Source organism: Elgaria multicarinata, chromosome 1 (assembly GCF_023053635.1).
Source record: "Elgaria multicarinata webbii isolate HBS135686 ecotype San Diego chromosome 1, rElgMul1.1.pri, whole genome shotgun sequence".
NCBI classification, from domain to species: Eukaryota; Metazoa; Chordata; class Lepidosauria; order Squamata; family Anguidae; genus Elgaria; species Elgaria multicarinata.
In genome coordinates this window covers 200,099,290-200,125,133 of record NC_086171.1, presented here as the reverse complement: position 1 = coordinate 200,125,133, position 25,844 = coordinate 200,099,290, and the positions used below count along the sequence as shown (strand labels likewise).

At 42.1% G+C, this 25,844-nt stretch overlaps 1 protein-coding gene across 1 annotated transcript in view; it reads right to left on the bottom strand.

Annotated features, from left to right (window-relative positions):
- Positions 1–20,516, bottom strand: part of RTF2 (replication termination factor 2) — a 56,765-nt gene extending 36,249 nt beyond the window's left edge. Inside the window, exons 1-5 of the mRNA XM_063146419.1 lie at positions 20,387–20,516; positions 17,292–17,386; positions 17,093–17,186; positions 15,709–15,848; positions 12,451–12,529 (exon numbers count right to left, since the gene is read on the bottom strand). Coding sequence (XP_063002489.1) covers positions 12,451–12,529; positions 15,709–15,848; positions 17,093–17,186; positions 17,292–17,386; positions 20,387–20,455 — 477 coding nt within the window. The 5' untranslated portion in view covers positions 20,456–20,516. The remainder of the gene's footprint in view (positions 1–12,450; positions 12,530–15,708; positions 15,849–17,092; positions 17,187–17,291; positions 17,387–20,386) is intronic.
- Positions 20,517–25,844: the final 5,328 nt, after the last annotated feature.

Sequence of the window (25,844 nt, the reverse complement as noted above, 5' to 3'; positions counted from 1 at the left end):
TTAAAAACAGCCAATGGCATAGAAGTGTGATGGTGTATTTCACTGTATGCACCTTACTAATTCAAGACAGACAAGTATTCAAATGAAAGTAATCGATCACATCCAACTCTGTTTAGCAGAGATTTGTTTTGACGTGATTATCTCCAGTTTATTGCATTAATATGACTATGACCAGAAACAGCATGAGGCACAATGCTAACGAATGAACCTATTCCATGTAGAATAAATGTTTTCCAAATATAGTTTCCATTTCTCAACAAATACAATATACTTGTACAGCATGAGCTCAAATAATGAGACATCATAAACTAATGGAAAAGTGTGTATTACAGTAAGTTGAAAGTAATTATTTTCAAAAGAAAATAGAAGAGATTTGAATGCAATCTCATACATCAACTTTTGTGGTTTCACTTTTCTAAATTCTGCCTTCCCAATCTAGTACCTTGCAGGTGTGTTGGACTACAACCCCAGTCATCCCCAGCTAGCATGGGCAGTGACCAAGGGGACTGAGGATAGTGGGAGTTGTAATCCAAAAATAACTACCAGACTGGAAAAATTGCTAAGCAAAAAACTATATAGTACCCACAAATTACACAATGTTTACACAATGTGTACATAATAGAAGTTTTCATAACAAAAATACAAGGCTTTCACAACCATAACACCTAGTGGAAAACTTTCCGTTAACATACACCAAGTCTGGTGATTGCGTTAGGTTGTCAAAATTGCCTGGAGCCAACACACCTGGAGGGTACCAAGTTGAGTAACATTGCTGTAATTAATGATAAAAACACTGAAGTTCATACGTGAACTGTACCCTGTTAGCCTGGCTTTCATTCATTACTGATGCACATACTTTTCATTTCATTCATTACTGAAGCACGTACTTTTGCAACATATCCATCTTTTGGCTAGAAATAAGAGGCTTTGGACATAATACACAAGCAGAAACAATTACCCTTCCTCCTAATGAGATAGATGCTTATGTTCGAGTTGCATATAGAAGCCGGTTGACTGCATAAATCTGTTATGAGTCAAAAAATACTTTCTGAAGTTGATTCCCTGCCCACAATTAGGGGGTGTTTTTTAACCCCTTTTGAAGTACACACAACCTCTTCCAAGGATTGGTTTGTTTAGTCTTGAAATCATTAAGCATGTAGCATTTTTGCATTAAACTAGCATTTTAATGAGGATTATAAAGAGGCAGTTGGCTGGTCACCTGTAGCAAGTAATGGTCAAATTTGACATTACCTTTGCAATATGGGAGTTGCTGCAATGCAGTTACTTCTCACATTGTAAAAGTAATGTCAGAAGAGACCTAGAAATTACCTCCAGCCAGGAATGCATTTGCAGCTTTGAAAAACCTGGTAATTTCTTTCAAAACAAAACCCTAACATACAGTTTCAGACATAACCTGCTTAGAGTGAAAGAAAGGTGTATTAATGAAAAATCAATTCAACAGAGATAGAGGGCTAGAAGATTGTGTTGAGAGTGAATCGCTACTTCCCTTCAGAATGCCTAGCAGCAAGCCTCTCAGCCAAATACAATTAGATTAGATAGAATAAATGCTGCTGACCTAGAGAGCTTCCTTCCTTCCACTGATTTAAATCAGTTCCAATTTAATAAATAAAATGTAATCAATTAATAAATAAATAAAAATTTATGCTTCAGTGTTTTCAAGAAGATACATTTTCAAGATGACTCCTGATTCCCAGCATAATGGCGGCCAGCAATTTCATTTGGGACTGATCTGGATTCATACCCAGGATACGCCTTGCAAAGGGGGAGATGGTGGCTGTAATTTTGAAGGGAGGTGCCAGAGCTCAGTGAGACGGCAGATATTTTGCATGCAGAGAGTTGCAGGCTAATCCTTGGCAAGGATCTCAAGGAGCAGGGCTGGGAAAGTCTTTTGTGGGGGCCATGAAGACCAACTATTGGTCAGAATAGTTAGCACTAGGGAGAAGGAGAGGCAAAGGAAGAGGGAGGTGACAAAGGAAGATTTACGGCATGTTTATGGCAGGGATAGGCAACTTGTGGCCATCCAGCCACCCCCCTGCCTTTGCTTAGGCAGTACATCTTAAAGAGCAGCACAAAATACAAAGGAAGAGGTGTCTCCCAGGGCTCCATTCCAATCAACCTGTCAACACCCTTCATATGCATTGACTAAATAACCCACACGCCCTTGTCTACGTGCACACGCAACTAGGATGTGTAACAAACAACGCAGGTCTATGGAGGTTTCTAACCAGAGATGTGGTGCTCACACAGCAGAATTATACAGTATGTTTTTCCTCAAATGGGGAACAGCTCCTTATAAGCTGGGAGAATTAACTCAAAAGTCCAAACAAAGACTACTTCCTTACACATTTTTGGCGGCCCTGGGTCACCAAAGGGAGTCTTCCCTTTAGGTTGCCCCTCCAGGTGGTCATAGGGGCAAGGGCCAACCCCTATTAGAACTGCAGAGTTGAGGGGAAGCAAACTTTGGCCTCTGCTGTCAACAAGAGGGTTAAAAGCCACTGGCAGGTGCTGCCCCATGCCTCCCAGGAAGAACATCTTGGCAAGGGAAAACTAGCTGGGCTCCATCCATCCTCCAGAGAAGAACCAACTGCAGAGAGCTTGCTCCCTGGCAGAAGGAACACTCTGCTCCAATTACTAGCTGCCCCAGGACAGCAGAACTGAAGCAAAGCATTCTGGTCCCACCCATCAGCCAGAGAACCTATTATTATTATTATTATTATTATTATTATTATTATTATTTATTTATTTATATAGCACCATCAATGTACATGGTGCTGTACAGATAACACTGTAAATAGCAAGACCCTGCCGCATAGGCTTACAATCTAATAAGTTGTAGTAAACAATAAGGAGGGAAAGAGAATGCAAACAGGCACAGGGAAGTGTAAACAGGCACTGTGTAGGGTGAAGCTAGCAGTATAGAGTCAGAACAAACTCAATATTTGAAGGCTATAGGGAAAAGAAAAGTTTTTAGCTGAGTTTTAAAAGCAGTGATTGAGTTTGTAGTTCTCAAGTGTTCTAGAAGAGCGTTCCAGGCGTAAGGGGCAGCAGAAGAAAAAGGACGAAGCCGAGTAAGGGAAGTGGAGGTCCTTGGGCAGGCGAGAAGCATGGCATCAGAGGAGCGGAGAGCAGGAGCGGGGCGATAGTGGGATCTTTTTTTGATTTGTTTTTTAGGAGGAGGCATTACTGAAACATATTGTAGGCCATCTTGAGGATCATTCAATCAAAAGATAGGGTGTAAATCTTCAAAATAAATAAATAAAATAAGTGTGCAGAAATTAAGAGAAAGCACAATTATTGCTGAAAAGGCAAGGTTATTATTAAGAGCTTAAGAGCTTATGTGGTAAACGTCTTGTTGGTCCACAACAAGAATGTGATCCACCATGTTCCTCCATGTGGCCTGAAGGTAGTGAAGAGAAAGAAAATTGCAACAGGCAGGTCTGGTAAACCAGGCTTGGCATAGGGTATGCCTAGGGGCCATTTTGAAGGGCCAGGGAATAGCTTTTGCAATTCCAATAGGAATGGCTGGACACCCAGGATCAAATCTCGCATGGTGCCCTAGAGCTACGCTTGAGTATAAAAGCTATGTGGTTCAAAAGGCACAGCAGCTACTGGAGGACCTTAATACTGAGAGACTGAAACAATAAACACCTTTGGGCCTTACAGATGACCCAGAGAACTCTGAAGCTGCAGAATTGCAAAACAAGATGTCACTCATAGCAGTAGCCCTGAATTTTTGTCAAGGTAGTGTGGGGATATAGACATATAGTTACCAAAGTCAGCTACAGGTCCCTCTCCAAACTTTTTACCCATTGTAGCTAGGGCAATCTTTCCCACAATGTTTTATCAGAAAGATGCCTGAAATATAAATAGAAACGTGAAGGTCTGGAAACAAAATCAGAAAAATAGGGCAGGGGGATAATGTCCCCCCCCAACCCCCCCCCAAAAAAAATCCCTGTGGAAAAAATAGTAAAAACAAAATTTAACCCACCCACCCCACCATTGTTTCTTGAGATTCCCACCACACCCCAGGCCTTCACATCTCTACAAATGAAGCTACCTCAAACCACCTCAGGGGTAGGCAACTTGGTACCTTCTAATGTTTTGGACTACAATTCCCATCAGTATAACCATAAACTTTCCGCAGATATATCTCCCTCTTTGACACGTTTTCATGACTCTGTGGTTCCTAAGACTCCAGTTTTTCTGCGCCCTTTGTTGGAAAATAATACAGTGGAATGTATTTCGAAGTAAACGTCAATGTGATCAGTGAACAGACACAATAAAGTCCTTGCATACCAGCTGGCATAAGACACAATGCCCTTTAGGATGACGTTTTTGTATTCCTACAAGAAAAGTTGTACTTCTGAACTCTCTGGTGTCAGAGACTAGGTAGGAATTTTGTCTGTTTAAAGTTAAGAAACAAAGAGCACACCTGCAAATTCTGTTCAGGGAACTCTACCCCATTTCCTGAAAACAAATACTTAGAACATTGCGGTTTACATTCTCACCCAGTAAGGATAGGTACAGTACCTTTGTTTGGCCAAATAAAACTAGGTAACGTGGCTTTCCCTCCCACCTTTTTCATGCACCCCCTTAAAGATATGACAGATTCTTGCCTTTGCTGTGACACACCCATGCATCCATTTCACAGAGCAGTAAGATTCACAGCAATGGAGGTTTTGCAACACCATTTTGAAAAGTGCACTCTATTCTGTACAAAATGTCTGTAGGTGGAGATGATCTTCATACCGCAATGGAAACATTCATTTCTGGGTGCATTTTGATGCACTACGCACTTTTCATGACCTTGTTTAGCGTTTCCATAGCACACTCACTGCTCTGGTAAACTGAACCTACATTTCAAGTCGACATGCCACCAGGCCTAAAAAATTTCACACATCAACACTCCCTAGCTGTAATGTTACTAAGTTTCTCATTGATTATTCTAGGGTTGACATCCTCCAGCTACTTTTTGATACAGCGTTTCATAAATAATTCTGAATGAAAAGAGGAACAAAAGGCAGTGTATGAGGGATTTGCAAGGAACAGGCTCATATTTGCTGGGGCTGCTCGCATGACATGACAACCCACCACGGGTTATTTAACCCATGGTAAGGCTACAGTGAGTGTGGCTGCCATGCAAACCCTGCTCAGGGGGTAAAACAACCCTTGAATAACCCATGGTCAGTTTTAGGGTTATGTGAGGGTTGTTTAAATAACCCAAGACAAGCCACCGCATGTTGTCCAAGCCCAGTTGCTGTGTGCAGATAATAAGGTACACCAACTGCTTCTTGGACACTCAGGCAAGATTGCTTGAGAGTGTAAGGCAGGCATAGGCAACCCCGATGCCCTCCAAACGTTTTGGACTTCAAATCCAGATTGCCTATAGCTTGTTTAAAGTCCTAAGTGAACCGAATAGCTGGCTGGTTGCAAATGGACTTTAGTCTGATCTACCAAGGCAGTTATAAAGTGTGGGTAGGATTGTGGGCAAGAGTATCACCTGATTAATGAAATCTTATCCAATTAATTCATCAATTAAATCTGCATAAATTTGCACATAAATAGAAGCATTAGTTCTGAAGGGGGAAGCATATGTCTGATTTTATATGATGCTGTGAGATGCACTGGGTTTTATGTGACATTTTAATGTTTTACAGTAGAGTGGGTGCAATTTTATAAATCTAATAAACAAATAGTAAATGTGCATGCACATCATGACATCTTTTCATCTGTGTGTGTGAGAGGGGTGGGGAGGAACAGTTTTTTCTAAAAAGCTACATGCATGATCTGAAGACATATGATGCCATCACCTTGCTAATGCTAAGAAGGTCTGAATCTGTTCGCTGCCTGGATGGGAGACCACCTAGGAATCCGATGTACACGCCATAGTGGAACAAAGTCAGGACATAAAAGCATGAAATTATAAATTGGTTACAGCTGATTGGATGACAACCAGATGGTGGGATGTGTATGCTGAAAATAATCAAAGATCTATGTTAAGACATGTTGAGATCTGTTAACCTGTATACAATTAAGTAAATTGGCATATACTGACTTATTTGAACTAACTTACTCTGTTTCAGTTACTCAAGACAAGGTTATTACACTAAGGATGAATAACAGAGACTCAGCCAACCCCCTGCCCCCATCAAACACTGGAAATGATTTACTGCTTCTGTCTCTGACTGCTAAGATTTCAACAGGCACTCCTCATACACTTCGACATCAATCCTCTCTGTTGTAATGGCTAGAAATTTGCCTATTAAAAATGTGGAGATGACCTGGATGCAGATTTTCAGGTCATGTGTTGGCTAGGCCTATTGAGCCAGCACAGAATTGTACACTTGGACGGAATGGAAAGACATACAGCACTATGCTTAGATTTAGAATATTGCACTAGAATCAGAGTAGGAAAGGACCAAAATGCCGTTTAGTTCACACATACACAGACTGGGTTCGGACAATCACGGAGGGAGAAGAAGCCATGCTGGCTTCTCTCCCTGCCCCAGTCACTTGCATAATTCACTGTGTTGCAGCACAGGTTGGACACGATGGCCTTGTAGGCCCCTTCCAACTCTACTATTCTATGAGGTTGGCATGTCACCAGAACCTGGTTTCGTACCAATTCTACAAGCCATGACATACAGTCAAGGTTGTAAGGTGGGTCCAAAGCCATCCCGAGTTCGGATGATATGCCAACGTGCGCTCCAGTGTGATGAATTATGCAAATGACTGTCGTACGCACAGGGGCAGAGGGAGAAGCCACAATGGCTTCTTCACCCTACTTGATCCTCTGAACTCCCCACATACACACAGTGAAGCAGCAGCACTTATCCTCTAGTCTAGATCTCTTTAAATTGATTATGCAATCCAGACCCCACAGTGCTATAAGAGACACTCCAAAGAAGAGGAGTCCTTTTCTCTCGAGCCAACAGCTTGCAAGTCTCATAAGCTGAACACACATGGGCAAGGTGAGAAGAGGTTCAGATGCCTTCCAATATCAACACTTTCAATGAGCTTCACAAGGAGAATTCATCTCTGTAGAAGCACCAAAGTTCCTCAAAGTAATATAACATGCCATACAGTATGTTGCTTCTACCAGCTAGCATAGCACCTTTTGGGGTTGTGGGAAGTGTTTAATGGTGCACAATTCATTCATCCAAGGCACTACCACAACATGTTGGATCTCATTTTCACACCCTAAGGATGCACATTTTAAGAAATGATTGATACGGAGTCACCAAGTTGTTTTTCAGGAAAGCTTCTCATTGAGAAACTTCGTTAGCTTTTTTGAAAAATCGCAAGACAGTTTGAAAACCACGGGGCTGTAGGAGAGAGGCTGCTTCTAGGATTTTGGTCTAATATTCGAACTACCTACTAGAACACAGGCGTACAATGTAAAGCAGGCAACTTCAAAACCATTTTGATTTGAACCAGTCATTCCGACGTTTGAGGACAACGATAACATTGCTGGACCAGAAATGCAGGTCTGGAACTGGGAAAGTTCTGACCAGTGAAGCATGGCAATGATACAAAGTGGGTCAAGAGACTTAATATCAATGTTGGGGGGGGGGGGGTGCTGAGAGATCACAACAATAAACCTTAGTCTAAATCCTGGTAAGTGTGCAAAGGAAACGATGAATAAAACAAGAGTGCTTAATTATCCTCTATTATGCCAAGTAATGGAGTCTTGCGGTAGAGCCACAATACCTAGCTGTCAACCTAGAAAAGCCTGTCTCTGGCTAGAATGCAGATCCTGAAGGACACAGCCATTTTAAAACGTCCTTTTTTTATTTCTGAAGCCAAGGGAGACGGAAAAGGCTGCTGGTTCTGCACATAAATTCTATGTATCATATTAAAAAAATGTAAAATACCATAAGCCTTTATTTGCTTTTAACTACTTCAAACTCAGTGGCATTCATTCACCTCTCAGTAAACGCTTAATGGAGGGGGAATACTTGGGGAATAGAGCTAATTGCTGCTTTACATAAAAACAATACATTAACTACCAGAAACATAGCAACCAGCTCCCTTTGGACCCATTTGTTAAACTTCTATTCATCTTAAGTACATGTCACCAACACCTAGATAATCTATGCTCTGTTTTCAGTCTTAACAAAGCAGGAGAGGCAGAGAACAAATTATGGATACTTTGGTATAATCATGTCTAAAACTGACACTCCCGTCTGCATTTTTTAAACCAAAACATGCAGGTTTCTCTGCATGATCACCCTGGGGGCAGGGGAACCTTCACACAGTAAAGGTTTAGAATCCTTTAAAACATGGACGTTTATTTGAAATGAAGGACTAATTTTCAACCCTATGAAACAGAAAGGACTGGGATCGACCATAAATTACAATTTTGTTTATTTGGACTCCGTACTTCGGTTCATATTCCAATCCTCACTCAATCAACAGGCAGTCTTCAATTAACTAATTCTGGAACACTTCCAATATTTCAGGTGCTACTACTCCATGTTAAGGAGTTTTGAGGATTAGTGCATAATTTTGTTCTGGATGCCGCATCGCTCCTCGAATGTCGTTTCATTTCTGTGCCGCATATGGCAGTTGTTTTCAGAGGAGATTGGCAGAAGCAGTCGAGATTTATTCACCCAACTTGTTACAAGGCTAGGCTGGTTGGACTTGCTTTCAAGAGCTGAGCCTTTTTATTTAGAAAACAATGACTCCAATTAACTCTGTAAAATGGAAATATATGTAACACCTCCTTGATTAGATACTTACGATAAACTCAAACACGCCTTGTAAACAAAAGGTTCCCAAGAAATATTTTTGATAGCACTGCATTTGGTAAGATGGCGAAGAGGGGACAAATCAACGTATTATACCTTTGCATATTGAGCAAAAGGTCCTGACTTTCCCAGACAAACTGACACAAAGTTAACAAAGATTTAACATGTCAATACATTCCCCCTTAAAAATAAGAGTTACTACCTGGCAATTGCCAGCAAGCTCCATCTGCTCAGTGCCTCTCCCTCAGCGCATTCTGCTGCCCTCTAGGCAGTAGTTCCATACATCCCTCACTATTACCAGGGCCGGCCCTACCACCATTAAGCAGAGTAAGGCAACCACCTCATGGAGCAGATCCTGGGGTGCAATGGGGAAGGAGCAGCTCCCTGGGCTTCCCTCCTAAGCCCCCCAACCATTCCCCACAGCTGGAAGACAGAGCTGTGGGTGCCACCCAGCCTGTCCTGAAACTACCCTGCTGCCCTCTGCTGCACTGGAGGACCTTGTCCCATCGCCTATTGAAGAATCATGCAACAGCCAGTCCACTTTGCTACTTCACATGGAACAGGGGTGGTGGAGTTCTTATTCTTCCTCTCAGGCCACAAAGCATCTTGGGCCAGCCCTGATCATTACCAAAGAAACACTCTAATCTACTGCTGGGAAGCAACAGGCAGGAAAGGATTGAAAGGAAAGGAAATGTAAGATTTACAGGGCTCTAACATTACACACATACACAAACCTAATGTTTCTGGCATCTCTTTCAGGTACTGTTTTCTTTTTTCTGACCTCAATTCATGGGGCCTAGGCATATATTTGTTTTAAACCTGACACTTGAAAATCCAGTTTTCATTTAAAACAAACTCTGATAGAAATTTGCAATAGAAAGCCAGACTTCTGCAGTGTGTAAGACGATCACTGAAAACAGATTTATTGCTATGCGCAAAACCCACAATACAGCTCCAGTTATATTATATATAGAAGATTTTAAAGTAATATAGTACAGCTATTGACTTTCAACAGCCTTTGCAGCTCATATTTTGTTTTCCCAATTACCTAACAGTCAAGTGGCCGCAACAGAAAGTACAACTGCAAAGGTGCTTAAGCTTGTATTAATGTTATTTGGCTGCCAGGAATAAAGAAAAGAACTCGCATGACTAGAACTTCCAGTTTTAACACAAATCAATACAATAATCAAAGTCTAAAGGTGAATAGATTAGCCTCTACTGCCATTTCAATATTCCAAGCCAAGGAAGCAGAGTGTAACTACCGTATTTCTTCGATTCTAAGACACCATCGATTCTAAGATGCACCCCATTTTTAGAGATGTTTATTGGGGGGGGGAAAGGGCATCTTAGAATCGAAGAAATATGGTAATCAGAATGTTTTGAATAGGGAAGGAATGTCCTGCAGGGCAGAGGATTGACTAGTAGCCTTTGGAGAAAATTGTCCCAAATAAGGCTAATTTGCCTGACTCTTGTACAGCTATCTGCTCTGTGGACACCTTTTTGTGAGATATGTTTAGTTCCTTCTAATGCAGTGATTTTCAAAGTGTTTGTCAGCTACGGAGCATGCACGATGGCCACAGCTTTGCATGATGACTTCTTGCATTGTGGCAGCAGCAGTACTTTACATGTGCTTTTCTAACTTAAATGTCTTCCCCATCTTGTGTAGCTTAAGGTGGCTGCAGGAAGAGTGAGCAAAGGCCCTGCTCTGAAATCCACAGTTGCAGGAGTTCCCAATGTCTCAGGGGAAACCCTCTCACCCACCCTCACAAAGCAAGATCTCAAGCAGGGGAGGAATGATTTACTCAGTAGATACATTTATGAATATTTTGTCATGAAACTAGTGATGTGTGTACATTTTTGCAACCACAACTATTGCAAAGACACTACTCGAGAATTTTATAGTTGTACACCAAGGATGGGGAGTAATTTTAGTGTAAGGGGATGAATGATGCCCCCCTTTTTCAGCCCTTTGCAGCCCAGGTGACATCAGGAGGCATGCCACACCTGACCTCGTCCACTCCCAAGCTAAAGCGTTAGCCAGAGCTCCAGTCAGGAGCACACAGGCTTTCCCCACCTGGAGAAAGTTCAAGTGCAGCAAAGCCATCCAGACTGAGATGGCTGCTTGAGCATTCCAGCTTCTGCCTCAGCTGGAAGTGCTTTACCTGCACTGCAACCCACCAGTAGAGACGGTACAGCACAGGCAAAGCTGCCCCGGCCATGGTAGTGGCTGGTGCACTCCCACCCCCAACTCAGCTGGGGATGCTTTGCACAGGGCTCTGGCACCTAGACGGGAAAACATGGGGTCTGAAGGATCCCCATCCCTGCTCTAACTTTCTACTGATTGCATTCTTGTAATCCACTGTTGATCACAAGGACTAATTTAATTCACATGACCACCAGCTGTAAGTTTATTCACAAAATTAAATTCCATGAGCAGTGATGGTGAGATTCCCCAGAAGAATGTAAGGGAACATAAGAAGAACCATGATGGATCAGACCAAGGATCCATCTAGTCCAGCACTCTCTTTACAAAGTGGCCAACCAGCTATTGAACAGAAACCCACAAGCAGGACACAGGTGCAACAGCATCCTCTTGCCCATGTTCCCCAGCACCGGGATATATAGGCATACTGCTTCTGATATTGAAAGCAGCACATAGCCTTCAGGACTAGTAGCTGTTGATGCCCTTCTCCTCCAGGAAGCCATTCGAATTGGTGGCCATCACTACATCTTGTGGTAGCGAATGTCTTATTAGTAGTTAATCTAGGAACAGTCAAGGCTCAAGGTTGCCCACAATGTGTAGTAAGCCATGGGTAGTATCCAATTGTTCCCTCCTGCAGGCAGCCTAGGCCTGCTAGCCTCACTGTGCACACAGCTGCCCCCTTACACTGGTGGCCACACCGTAACAGTTCTGGAGGCAAGTGCTGAAGCAAGTGGAAATGCTCATTTCAGGAAGGTGCAGGACACACCCCTTCCTGAACCAAGCATTTCTGCTCATTTGAGGGCTTGCCCCCGGAAGTGCTACACTGTGGCCACCTGGGCCTTCGGACAATTGGATACTACCCCATTTCTCCACCAGGATCACTGAGGAGGAGGAGGGTCACGAGTTCCTGACTGATGAAAACACAGTTACCACAGGCGTGAGAAAAGGTGCTGTGTGTATGTGCATGTAGGATCTGGGCAAGGAGGTACAGTGGTTCAGACAGTTGTACATAGGTGGTGTAGGAGCCAGATAAATAACACTCAGAAGTGGTTTACAGATGTTGGGATCATTTTTATAAAGAGTATTCCTTAAACAACTGGGCTGTAAGTGAAATTCTAAGAGCCAGGTGAAATACAGCACCATGTACATTGATGGTGCAATATAAATAAAATAATAATAATAATAATAATAATAATAATAATAATAATAATAATACAAGTTTCTAGCTCTGGAGACAGTGAAAAAAATGAAAAGAACCAAGACGCTTGTGGAACCTAAAGACTGGGTTTTGCTGCAACAGACTTGCCCTCTAGAAACTGAGAAAACGAAATATCAGTCTGGCACAAAGCAAAAGACTACAGACCTGAATGACTTCTGTTGAGCTACTAAGACAGAAGCCGAAAGTAACTATGGAATGCAGCACAGATATATACTAGAAGGGCATGGGGGTAAGGAGAAAAATAGAACAACACTTACCTTGTGACAAGCTTCCGTTTTAATTTCTTTGAGAGCACGTTCAGAGAACACACATCCGCAGTTGCGCAAAAAGCAAAACCTTGCAGATGCAAAGAAAGAGAAATTGATGTTAACAGGTTAAATGCACATAGGCCCCAATCTAGCTAAAGCCAACCATGACTAAGGCTGCGATTGTTTACCTGGGAACACATCTCACTGAACTCATGGGCTTACTTCTGAGTGAACACATACAGGAAAGCAGTTTAAGGCATACTGCAAGCAATGGAACATAGGAAGCTGCCTTATACTGAGTCGGACCATTAGTCCATCTAGCCCAGTATTGTCAACACTGACTGGCAGCAGCTCTCCAGGATTTCACGCGGGATTCCCTTCCTTGCCCTACCTGGAGGAGGAAGGGATTAAACCTGGGACTTTCTGCATGCAAAGCATGTGCTCTATCACACTGAGCTATGGCCCCTCCAGGAATTAATTCTAACTAATGTGCCAATTGTTTCAATGAGACTCAGGCTCTAATCCTATGTACACTTAGTTGGGAATAAGTCTCACTGCTGTCCCAGTGGGACTTCCAACATGCACAGGACAAGCTACACATCTTATCTACATTTAGCTGGATCAAGGCAAGAATTTCTAAACAAACTTTAAAAAAATGTCTTATTTAAAAAGACATTCATTTGCCACTGACACCAGCCTTCAGCATGCAGCACTTTAATCTGTGTGTCCCAAAATGCCCTCATGTGGTTAACAGAGGAAACAAACTAAGAAAACACCTGTGCAAAACTGTAATATTAATTCTTGCATTAATTGCTATCCCATTTCAATAAGCAAACAAAAACCAAACGCATACATTCACAGGGCATATTTGCTTCAACAAACCTTCAAGTTTCACGGGTTTCTCATATTTGTCATTGATGGCAATAGTTAAAAATGAGGCTTCTTAATTTAGTTTTTTTTTATCATGTCTCAGCATTTTAAATTGTTTTTAGCTGTTTTAAATTGTTTTAACTATTTATATGTTTTAACCTCTTATACTGTGGGATGCCTTCAGTCTTTTTTAGAGAAATGTCTAATTTTTTTTCATAATAATTCAGATATTTCCCAACTTGAGCAATATAAATTGCCCCTTGATGAGGTACACGAACACTCATAAATTAGTTTTGATTTTTATCCTATCAAAATATTGAATGCCTTAGGATTTTGGTTATAACGGCTACAGTGCTGTGCACATTTTCTTTGGAAGAACCCCAAGGAATGCAGTGGGACATACTCCTTAGTGATCATGTACAGTTTGGGTTGCAAACTACCCATCAAGCCACAAGTTAACTGTATCCTATTCAGAGTCCTAGAGAAGAGCGTCATCCTCCAACCCATTTGAGGCTACAACCTTAAACATGTTTTGCAGCAAGTAAGCCCCATTGAACTCAATGGGATTTATGCCTGAAAAAACATGCTTAAGACTTTGCCTAAACATTACAAGTAGCCTTCCTCTACCACACAGGAGTGAGATACCCATCACTGTATCTGCATATAACAGAACAGATGTTAAACAAACCACAACTTCCCTTCATTTGCTTAAGAGCTGATGTTTCGATCATCCGTTTACTGATGCAGTATAATCCACAGTTTCAGAGCTAAGGAAATTTGTACAGAATATGAAATGGCACAGATGGGGAAATCCTATAGGTGTAACAACAGGCCAGTTTTCTCTTACAACCTGAATTGCACAGAAAACCTAAGTAAGCATTAAAATACCTAAAGAGATAAATATGTGAGAGGGCAAATAAGAATAATAGCAACTCCTTCCCCATCCTCTAAACCTTTGCACTGCTGCAATGCTATAAGGCAGACAAAGGATTAACATGATCCTGCAAACTCCCCTGCCCCTCGGCTCTGAGTGTCTGCACTCTTGTGACTTGCACACATGGAGTTCCAAGTCACGTGCTCATGATTAGGTAAGGACACTGATACAGTATCAGCTTCACAAAGCTTACAAGTCTATTGCACAATACATTTGAGGCTTCCTATTCCCATAAAATCAAGTTTCAATATTACTGAAATGTTGACTATCATGAGTTTCCAGCGTAGGATTTTGCACAAGCATAATTTTAGGCGCAGCACACCAAAGAAATTGCCTCCTCCCACCACAATCAGAAAGATCAACAAAGAACATCCCCTTGAGATCACCATCTATGCACCACGTTCATGCAGCCAAAACATTTGGCAAGCACTCTCAATGACTATTGTGCAACTGTATTATGCCCTTCCTTCTGGAAACTCACCAAAGCCTAAGGATCTTACAGGAGTTTTTATTTGGTGGATCAGGTTCAAACCAGGACTGAGTTGGAGACTATATTCCATTCAGTATGTTTTAGTCTAGTCTAATTATTACTCTTTGTTTATTTATTTGTTATATTTAATTCTTCCTTCTCCCTCCCAAGTCCTTTTACCTTGTGCTTTTTACATGATGAATTGTGGACAGTGACTATCTCAATTTGATGTTAAATTGATGTGGGAGCCTTTTTGGCTTACTTGCAGGGTAAAAAAAGTTTTAAATAAATAATTTGGAGTATTTATAGCCAGCCTACTAACCAATTTTCTCAAAGCAGCTTACAATATATTTAAAATAGACAAGAGTTATCAAAGAGGTGCAAGAGATTATACAAGTTTCCACCCGGTTCTCAGATATTTCAAGTTCCATTTCTCTCCTGAATCTCTGGGCCACAGTAGGTCTCAGAGGAAATTACCTTGACCCAGAAATAGCTACAGGAACAGCCAAATGTTAATCAAAGGATGGGTTACATTATAATTATTTAAAGCTGCTACTGCCTCTTGTAGCTTTGGGTCCTTAATCTCTTGGCTCTTGGTGGTAGACACAAGAAGCAGTGAGGAAGAAAAGTTGTTTACAAGTCTCCTCTCAGATGTTCTAACTATCTCCCTGGTTTTGAATCTTTTGTTACCCATCTTAAATGCTTTAGGATGGGCTGAGTATAAATTCAATATAATAAAGTCATGGGGGATCAACAACACCAAAATCCAAGCATACTATTTCCTAATGCTTTTACTATAAAATATGGTAACTGAGGTACAACAGCTCCTATCCCTTTACTCTTCCCTTGAATGTAGCCTCCGCTCCTAACTTATAAAATAGGTGTCAAACTGGCCCATGTCAGAGTAATTGATGAACTATATTAATAAGAATTAGTTAAGGAATACAAAATGATTCTTATTATTTTTACTTGTGATTAAAGAGGAAATACTAACCGATGCCTTCCATTCATTTCCAACCCAACTATAGGGCAAATAAAACGTGCACTTTGAATGTCATCATATTTATCCCCTTTTGTATTTCCCTTGTCACCAGTCCAAGCAGGATTGTCTGTCAGCTTCAATTCTATGACGTTCTGAAAGAAAATAGATAAAAATACAGTGTAAATCAGTTTAAACTGAAACCAGTTGAAGCGATCTCGGGTTGAAATCTTACTCCGGACTGAAAGCTTGTTTAAAAACAACAACCATGATGGGAGCTTTTCTATTCATAGATCTACTCAACGGTAGCAAACCAAATTGATTTCTAAAGCAGCGAATCACCCAGCAGAGACAAGACACATTGCATGGGCAGAGCATGCTGGGTTTATACCACCAAAATTCAGTTATTACTATTTAATAATTTAGCACTGCCATGATAAGCATCATAAAAGGCAACAAAAGTGGCACTATTTCTGTCCATACAACTTTCAAGACAGGGAAGAAAATGATGAAGAGGGAAGAAAATAATGAAGAGGGAAAACAGGATATGAGAAAATAACCACGAGTCCAAGGGATAATGCAGAAAGGGAGAGGCCAGCCTTCCCCAACCTGGTACCCTCCAGATATTTTGAACCAACTCCCATTGGTCAATAATCAGGAGTTATAGTCCAAAACATCTGGAGGTTACCTGGTTGGGGAAGGCTGGGTGAGGCTGCAAGTTGTACAGGGACAGCTGCAAGAACCAGGGAACCACCATTTCACTTGTCACAGTGTGTGACCCAATCCCTCTGGTAAATGTGATGAGACCCAGCCTTCTTGCTGTCTTTGGAACTGTGCTTCAGAGTTGCTTGGAGGAACTCTAAAGTCCCACACACCCCTGTGCAGCTCCAAGGGAATTGCCCTTGACACCATACTGAGTTTCAGAAGTGCAGTACAAGGTCAGGGACATGAGCACATAACTTGGGGGAGAGAAAGAATCACATAACCCAAAACGTTTGGATGGCTATTAAGACCAGCCAATGTTTGAGAATCCCTGATTAGGGCACAAGGATCTGAAGACAAATCTAAGCAAGGAGATGGAATTGGCTTGAAATGTATAGTGGGGAGGTTATTTCAGGCATAAGGAAGTCCATGACAGGAGGAGCAATGATATGAAAGAGCAAGCAAGTAGACCAATAACATGTGCAAGAAAGATGTCAAAGAAGCAAAGAGAAGATTGATTTTGTTAAGTAGAAGAAATTACATCTAAAATACATCCCATTTTAAAAAATAAAGGAACATGCTGAAGAAATTAGGTGCCTCAAACTACATTAAAATTGGTGGGACATATTTTAAGGAATTAAACTTGCTCTGAATTGCACCCAGTGGGAATAGACAAGTCACAAACACACAATTTTACCTTAATACTCTTGATATGGGATGCAGCCTCCACAAGGACTTTGTCAGAAGATTTATCCAGCAAAAATTCAATGACTGCATCTTTGTTATATAGCCTATAAGAAAAAGAGTACTGTGAAAAATGGGTTGATTTAATTACTGGAATTTATTCAGAAATTAGAATTATTTCATTGAAAAAGAACTTAAAATTGTAATCTTACCTGCCAAGCTCACAAGCTACTATAGGCCTGCTTAATTTTTCTTGACTCAGAGTGCAGTAATACCACTGGGCCACTAATTCTGCATTTTTGTCAACCTGAGGAATATGTAAAATTACATACATTTCAGAAAAAGCAACTGTTACTCTTAAAGGCAAAACTTTTGCATCCAAATCTCATTATAGTTTCTCCTTCTATGTGAAACCCACCTCCATCAAAATATGGCATGTACAATATTTTTAAACCAGGGGTGGGGAACATCTTCTAGCCAGAGGACGGAGAAAGGTCCCAGGGCCCTATTTCATCTGGGGGCGGAGCCAAAGGTAAAGCAGGTCTGGCCAAAGTGAGATTATTACCAATTTTAATCCTACTCCGAACTAACCAGGACAAGGCTTTTGCGTGTCTATTCAGAATAAGCAAGACTGACTCAGTAAGCAGCACTTTCAAATGGCATCCAAGTACCAATCCTCTGCATGTCTGCTCAGAAGTAAGCATGAACAGCATGCCAACTCACAAGTAAGGAGGGAAAGACTCTAAAGGACAAGCCTCAGAAGTAAGCAGAACTGAATCACTCAACAGCTTCCTCGTGATCAGAGATAAATAATTTTCCCTGCAGTGGGCAAGGCCTGGAAAAGAAACTGGCAAGTTAGATGGTTAATTCCTATGGGCTCTATATGGCCTGTAGGCCAAAGGTTCACCACACCTGCTTTGAAAATATCAGACAAGTATTAGTATTAGTGCTTCTTAAAGGAAGGAAGGAAAGGAAAGGAACCTCTCGTGCAAGCACTGAGTCATTACTGACTCTTGGAGGGACGCCAGCTTTCGCTGCCGTTTTCTTGGCAGACCTTATAGCGGGGTGGTTTGCCGTTGCCTTCCCCGGCCCTTATTACCTTTCCCCCAGCTAACTGGGTAATCATTTTACCGACCTCGGGAGGATGGAAGGCTGAGTCGACCCGAGCCGGCTGCCTGAAACCAGCTTCCACTGGGATCGAACTCAGGCCATGGGGAGAGTTTCAGCTGCAGAATGCTTATAGTGCTGTCCTCCAAATTCATGGTTGCAGAATGGCACTTCAAGTTATCCCCCATTTCTATATAGCCCCTTACGATGACTCTGCACCCTACCTGCCTAGAGAAGTAAAAAAGGCATCTAGAGAAGTAGGCATGTTTACTGTGTACAACATAATGAAATGTCAGATTTGGTCATGGCCCATCAGTACATATTCACCATATATGCAATGAAAAACATACACACATCGTCTTAACCTCTGACAATCTACACATAGGTTGTACATTCTTTCCAATGAAGAAAGGCAGTCCACAAACCAAACTTTTGAATAGTTCAAGTTCCACTTGTCACTTTCAACTCTTAACTCCAATTTGCAATTCTTTCACCCTTGTATTATCTTGTGACTATTTCCGAACCCCACGCTTGGATTCACTTCAGCCTCTGATTTGTTTGTGCATTCAGGTGAGAAACTCTAGTTTGAAATGAGTTGAAAGGATGATCATGGATTTCTGAGTCACCATTTTTTGTCCCTCCATAAACAATCATAAAAACAACATCAGGGTTATCTGCTTTACTACAATTCCATAAAGACACACTGTAATGGAAGAAGACCCAGAAAATCAGGAACTGGGAGTGGTAGAAAATTCCATGCAATGCTTTGTTTAGTCAGGGGTAGATACTTCAAAAAGATCAATTTCTGAATCTTGCCTCTCTAAAAAGAAACCTATTGGCATCAACCCCTTTGCAGTAGCACTCTGCAGAGCAGTCACAAGCTCACATGAAACATAAGTGAGGAAGCAACCAATCCCACAGGAAGGGACAAGGGGAAATGAACACCACACTACAGTGTCCTCTGTTTCTTAAAATTTTACAAAACTTGATACTTTACTCAACACCATCACAGTTCTATCACCCCTTTACCTTTCTTGATTACCTTGCCCATGAACTTAATGTGATATAGTCAAAATGTGGTGATCCCCCCCGATATAACTGTAGGAAGATCACAAGTACAAGGAAGAGGTATATATCACTATTGCTCCAATTCAGAAGCAAGGACTGCAAGCATAAATTGACCAAAGGTCCCATTATTGCTATTAGGCTGGTGAAGTTAGTCATAAACAAGTTAAACACATTTCTGTGTTAAGAAAAAATGTGAAGTGGGAGAGGGGAAGAGAGAACAAAAGTTTTATCAATATTTCAGAAGCAGAGGTCACTGCATGACTGGTGTTTTGTTCCTGCTTTCTTCTGCAGTGACACTGATTTCCCAAATGCTGATTTTTAGTTTTTGGCATTATTATTTATTATTACATTGATAGCCCGCCTTTTTCCCCCCTTTGCAAAGAACCCAAGGCAGCTTACATGATCCTCTTCCTCTTTTCTCCATTTTATCCTCACAACAACAGGGTTGTTGTGAAGATAAAATGGAGAGGAGGAGGATTATGTACGTCACTTTGGGTTCCTTGGAGGATAAATCAATCAATAATGTCTGAGTGGGGATTAGATCCCAGAACTCCCGAGTCCCAGTCTAGGATTTCTCGCTCGAGGCCGAACTGCGCCTCATGGCAGCTTTTGCGATTGAGCCTTCAGAGCCCCAGATGACCAAGGGGCATTTACACCAATAGCAGAGTTGGAAGGGGCCTACAAGGCCATTGAGTCCAACCCCCTGCTCAATGCAGGAATCCACCCTAAAGCATCCCTGACAGATGCTTGTCCAGCTGCCTCTTGAATAACTCTAGTGTGGGAGAGCCCACAACCTCCCTAGGTAACTGATTCCATCGTCGTACTGCTCTAACAGTCAGGAAGTTTTTCCTGATGTCCAGCTGGAATCTGGCTTCCTGTAACTTGAGCCCATTATTCCGTGTCCTGCACTCTGGGAGGATCGAGAAGAGATCCTGGCCCTCCTCTGTGTGACAACCTTTTAAGTATTTGAAGAGTGCTATCATGTCTCCCCTCAATCTTCTCTTCTCCAGGCTAAACATGCCCAGTTCTTTCAGTCTCTCTTCATTCCCCCAGTCCTGACAGCCTCCTTCGTCCCAGGGGCTTCCACATCCGGCCAGAGCCCTGACCAGCCACAGCTTCCCCTACACCTCACCTTCTCGATCTTCCGAGGCCCCTTCACCAGCTCGTGCCTTTTCGGGATGGTTCCTCCGTCGCAACCCATCTCGCCCCCAACTCCCTGCTCGCGCTTCCGGGTTTCCACACAACAAAGAAACTTCCGGCCTCGAGAGACGAGCCCTTCCGGCGCAGAGCGGAAAGGCTCAGGGCAAGGAGTGATGACGTACGAGGCTTGCGTTGCTAAGGAACACTAGCAACCATAACAGCAGGTTAGACAGGGGTAGTGAGTAATGTGACTAGGATTGAGTTCCGCTGTGATCCCAATCTCAGACACGTTTACTCAGCAGTAAAGCTGGAGTTCTAGGCCCACTTTTGAAAAGACTGTTAATTTTAACTTTTGCATACTACCCTTCAAGTATAAACAATAAAATAAAAAATAGAACAATAATTTTAAAAGGCAATAAACAGGTGTTAAAAACAAATTTGAATTTTTTAGGCTACAATCCTATACTCAATTACCGAGCAGTAAGACCTATTGAATTCAATGGAGCTTACTTCAGAGTAGACATACATAGGATTGCGCTGAAGGAGTTAACTTGAGGCTAAACCCCATTGCTCAGTGGGAATTGGATTGCAGGTCTTCAGTGATATAAAACCAGTAAATAAGCTTCATTGAATTCGCAAAACCTGTGTAGCATTGCAATGTAAGGCTGCAATCTTCTTATACACACTCCTTTGGGAGTAAGCTCCTGACACTCAGTGGGATAACTAAGCAAACATTCCCTTCCTCAGAAGAGGTAAAAGAGGAGGCTTTATCACGGATCCAGATGATGTTTTCTTTAAATTATAACCATCCCGTGTTTTCCCAGTGCATGTTTTTTCTTTTCACAAAAAATTCATTAAAGAAGACAAGCTGGAATAGGTACGCAATAAGCATATCTACACCAGGCAAAAATCCCATAACTTTACTGGGGCTTCTATTTCCAGATTCCATATGGGATTAAATATGGTCTCTTCCACATGGTATTTTTTCCCCCACTGCAAAATCTATGTGTTTCATTGCCCAGAGAGCTCCGGCTATTGGGCGGTATAGAAATGTAATAAATAAATAAATATAGAGCCACTAGATGGTGATGTTGTATTTATTATTATTGTTATTGTTGCACTCCTCCATTAGGGTGACCATATGAAAAGGAGGACAGGGCTCCTGTATCTTTAACAGTTGCATAGAAAAGGGAATTTCAGCAGGTGTCGTTTGTATATATGGAGAACATGGTGAAATTTCCTCTTCATCACAACAGTTAAAGCTGCAGGAGCTATACTAGAGTTACCAGATTTAAAAGGGGGCAGGGCACCTGCAGCTTTTACTATTGTGATGAAGAGGAAATTTCACCAGGTGTCCCATATATACAAACAACACCTGCTGAAATTTCCTTTTCTATGCAACTGTTAAAGATACAGGAGCCCTGTCCTCCTTTTCATATGGTCACCCTATCCTCCATGACATCAGTACACTATAGAATTAAAGTCATTCATTGCAGGAGGGGAAAAAATACGGGATTTTCATCGTCATTAAAACCAGCACAATAAAGCTTACAAAGAGTGAGAGGTGCCCTGGAGGAGGATGAAATTGTGTATAGGGCCCAAAAACTTCTGTGAGTGCCCAGTCACGAGCACATGGTAAATACCTCATGTAGAACCGGCCAATGTCTTGATTAGTAGCACTAGGAACCATCCATCTGGAAGCACCCTCTATCATTTGTTGGTACACCACAATGTGTGCCTAGTATTGAGATATGGATGTTTCCAGACAGCTCCTCCACTACCATTCAAAAGACATTGTGCCACTATTCCACCTTTTCCTCCTTAACAAATTTCTGTGTTAAGAAAAAAGATGGAAGTAGTGGGAAAATACAGGAGGGTTACAAATGGAAGATGATGATGCCTGAACTAGGGTGACCATATGAAAAGGAAGACAGGGCTCCTGTATCTTTAACAGTTGCATAGAAAAGGGAATTTCAGCAGGTGTCATTTGTATATATGGGGAACCTGGTGAAATTTCCTCTTCATCACAACAGTTAAAGGTGCAGGAGCTATACTAGAGTGACCAGATTTAAAAGAGGGCAGGGCACCTGCAGCTTTCACTGTTGTGATGAAGAGGGAATTTCTCCAGGTTCTCCATATACAAATGACACCTGCTGAAATTCCCTTTTCAAGTCAACTGCTAAAAATACAGGAGCCCTGTCCTCCTTTTCATATGGTCACCCTACCTGAACCCTCTGTAAAATTCCATGAACGAGGCAGGGCGATTGCACAATAAATGCTTCATTTGGAAGCTCCCTGCATCTTCCAGTTGTGCTTACTTGTGTGGTAGAATTCTTACATAAGAATTCTACCTTTTATTCTGGGGATAACAATATTGTTTTGTGTGCTGAAATTCTAAAAACTACATGCCAAGTGGGACCAATTGAAACAAAGGCCAGATTTGGGGATGTATTAGAAAACAGGTTTTCACAAGCTTTCCAAAAACCTCTTAGTGCAAGTGTACAACTTGCCAGATCTCTCTACACTAGGGCAACGTGTGGCCCTCCAGATTTTTTGGCGTATAACTCTCATCAGCCTCAGCCAACATTATCAAGGGTGTGGAATGATGGGTGTTGTGGCACTCCAGATGTTTTGACCTACACATTCTCCATCTCTGTTCTACATGCTTTTAAGATGAGTAGGGTTGCAATCCAGTGCAATCCCTACCTAGGACCATGTAACTCTGACTGAACTCTGTGAGACTAGGGGGTGTCTTGTCGGTGACGCTTTGTTGCTTGTTCTTTCAAAACCCCACGACATCGCAACTGTGGGGTGATTTATTATTTATTTATTGCATTTCTATACCGCCCAATAGCCGAAGCTCCCTGGGTGAGAGTGGCAAATCCCTTCAGCAGGAAGGAGTGCAGGCTTTCCAGGTAGCGCCATGGCCATTCAGCGCATCGAGCCTCCCCACTGCCCTCTTCCTGGCCTTCCCACGTGTCCCCCCAACAAACCGTGGGCCTTGATCCACCCCTGGAATGCCCCTGGCCTCGATGCAAAGCGGTAGTAACTTCAGAATAAATGAAAAAGTTACAATGAATCAGCAACTTCATAAGTGTGCGGTTTCAGGAAAAAAGCCCGTGGTGGGTGCGAGTTGGCAGTTACATCATATAAACTATGCAGCGCCACTGTAAAGCACCACAGTGTATAAAGGGCATGTAGACAGCCCCTTAGTTTTAACTGCAAGTCAGCCTGCAACTCTGGAACATAGAATCATAGAATAGCAGAATTGGAAGGGGCCTACAAGGCCATCGAGTCCAACCCCCTGCTCAATGCAGGAATCCACCCTAAAGCATCCCTGACAGATGGTTGCCCAGCTGCCTCTTGAATGCCTCTAGTGTGGGAGAGCCCACAACCTCCCTAATGGTCTACAACTACTTAAAGTATTTTAATTTTCAAATGTTTGTGTGTTGGGGTGGAATGAGGAACAGGTCATCAGAGTTTTATGCAATGAAGACAAGCAAAGATTGACAATGTGCATGTTGTTTCAGTCTTTTCCATGACACGCTGTTTCCTTATATGCAAAACTTTTTCCCCCTATGGTGGAGCATTCAAGATGTGGTCCTTCCTGCAGCCTGAAGTGGTACCACTTTAACTGTCCCTAAATTCTTTGTAATGATCTGCAGGTGGCAAATGTGATCCAAATCTATTTTGGAAAGTAGAGGAGGAGGAAGAGGATACATTGCTATTGTGATGGAGTTTTAAGAATAATGGGCCCAACTCTGGCTATTGCAACTGACTGTAGAGCTTGAGATGGATCAGTTATAGAGAAGTAATATCTTATATAAGAATACAGTAATGTAAGGCTTATTACTCAAGATCTACAAGACCGATTTTTCTCATTTTTTAAAAAAATTGAAGCTTGAGCAGTGTAAACGTGCAGAAAAAAATTTAAACTTCAAAAAAGTTCAGAGCTTGAGCTTTAATAGCAATTAATTTCCTCTGTGCCAAACAGGCAGAGCAGCCCCTCCACCAATGGGATGACAGACAGCCCTGGTCAGCCAATCAGTGTGGTGTGAAGGTGGGCCCTGGGTGCAGCCACATGGTTAGACTATCACCACCAGTGGGGAGGGGGAAGGCGATGGAAGCAACCAATTGGGGCGTGCACAGTTGGGGCCACATGCAAATTTTGGAGGGGGATTCTCTATGAGCCACAGTTCTATTATTCATCAGCCCCTCTGTGGTGATGGGACTGAGGACTAAAAAAGTGGGAAAAGAACAGGACTACTAGTGTCCATGGTGTCATGGATGTTATACTAGATCAAGAATAAGAAGTCAGCAGGGAAATCCTATACATGTCTACTCAGAAGTAAATCCCATTGCGTCCAGCAGGTCTTTTACCCGCAGGCATACTTTTACAGTAGTGCTTTCTTTTAAATAAGGGCTTCTAGGCACCATAACAGTCCTGTCCTGTTTTTCCATTTCTATTTTTTATTTATTTTATTTATTTATTGCATTTTTATACCGCCCAATAGCTGAAGCTCTAATTGTAGGACTATTCCCAATAGATAATTTAGGGCCTTCGAGCATTAAAGTTTTGAGCAAGAAATGTGCATTTATTTCCCATTCATTAACTTTTCCATCAACATAAGGTTTTTGTTGTATGGATATACATTTCTATGCATTTGAAGAGCTATATCTCATAGATGGGAAATGCAACATACTCCATATACTGTGTCATGCTATGTGGAATATGGTTGCATGAATGGGCACACTACTACCCAGCTCCACAATACCCGTACCTTTTTGTGAACAATTTATTCATCATAATAGCAGTTCATATTTATGTAGCACTTTTCCAAGTTTCTTGGTTGATGCCATCTGGAAAAAGTTTGGGAACCAATGGTTGCTGAGATAGGTGAAACTAATTTTCTGTTAGAGTAAACGCGAGTAAATGTGAGGAAGCCGTGAGAGAGCTCCGGCTATTGGGCGGTATAGAAATGTAATAAATAAATAAATAAATAAATAAGCCTGAAACGGGCAAAGGGCACGGGGCTCTTCAGGCGTTCATCTCTCTAAAATAATAATAATAATGGCGGGCGCTACATCCCTCCTTCCTCCCGGGATGTAGCGCACACGTGTGGACAAAGGGGAGGGTCCTGCGAGCAGAATATGGCGAGATCCTCCCCCCTCCCTCCCAGAATGCTGGGAGATGTAGAAAGCCCCCAAGAGTCCTCTGGTCTGCCATACAGACTTCTGGGAGATCACAGTGTAAGTTGTTCATGAGAGTTGTGTGTCTCTGGAGTGCTGATTTGTGCTTGTGATTGCCTGGAACAATCTCAGGAGGCACAGCGGAAAGCCTGAAGGTAGGAAGACAGGCCAGTAGCAACAGAGTCCAGTTGGGTTTCATACTGGGCTGGAGAGGAGCCAGGAAAGGGGTTAATTATGGAAGAGGATAGAGCGGAGCCAAT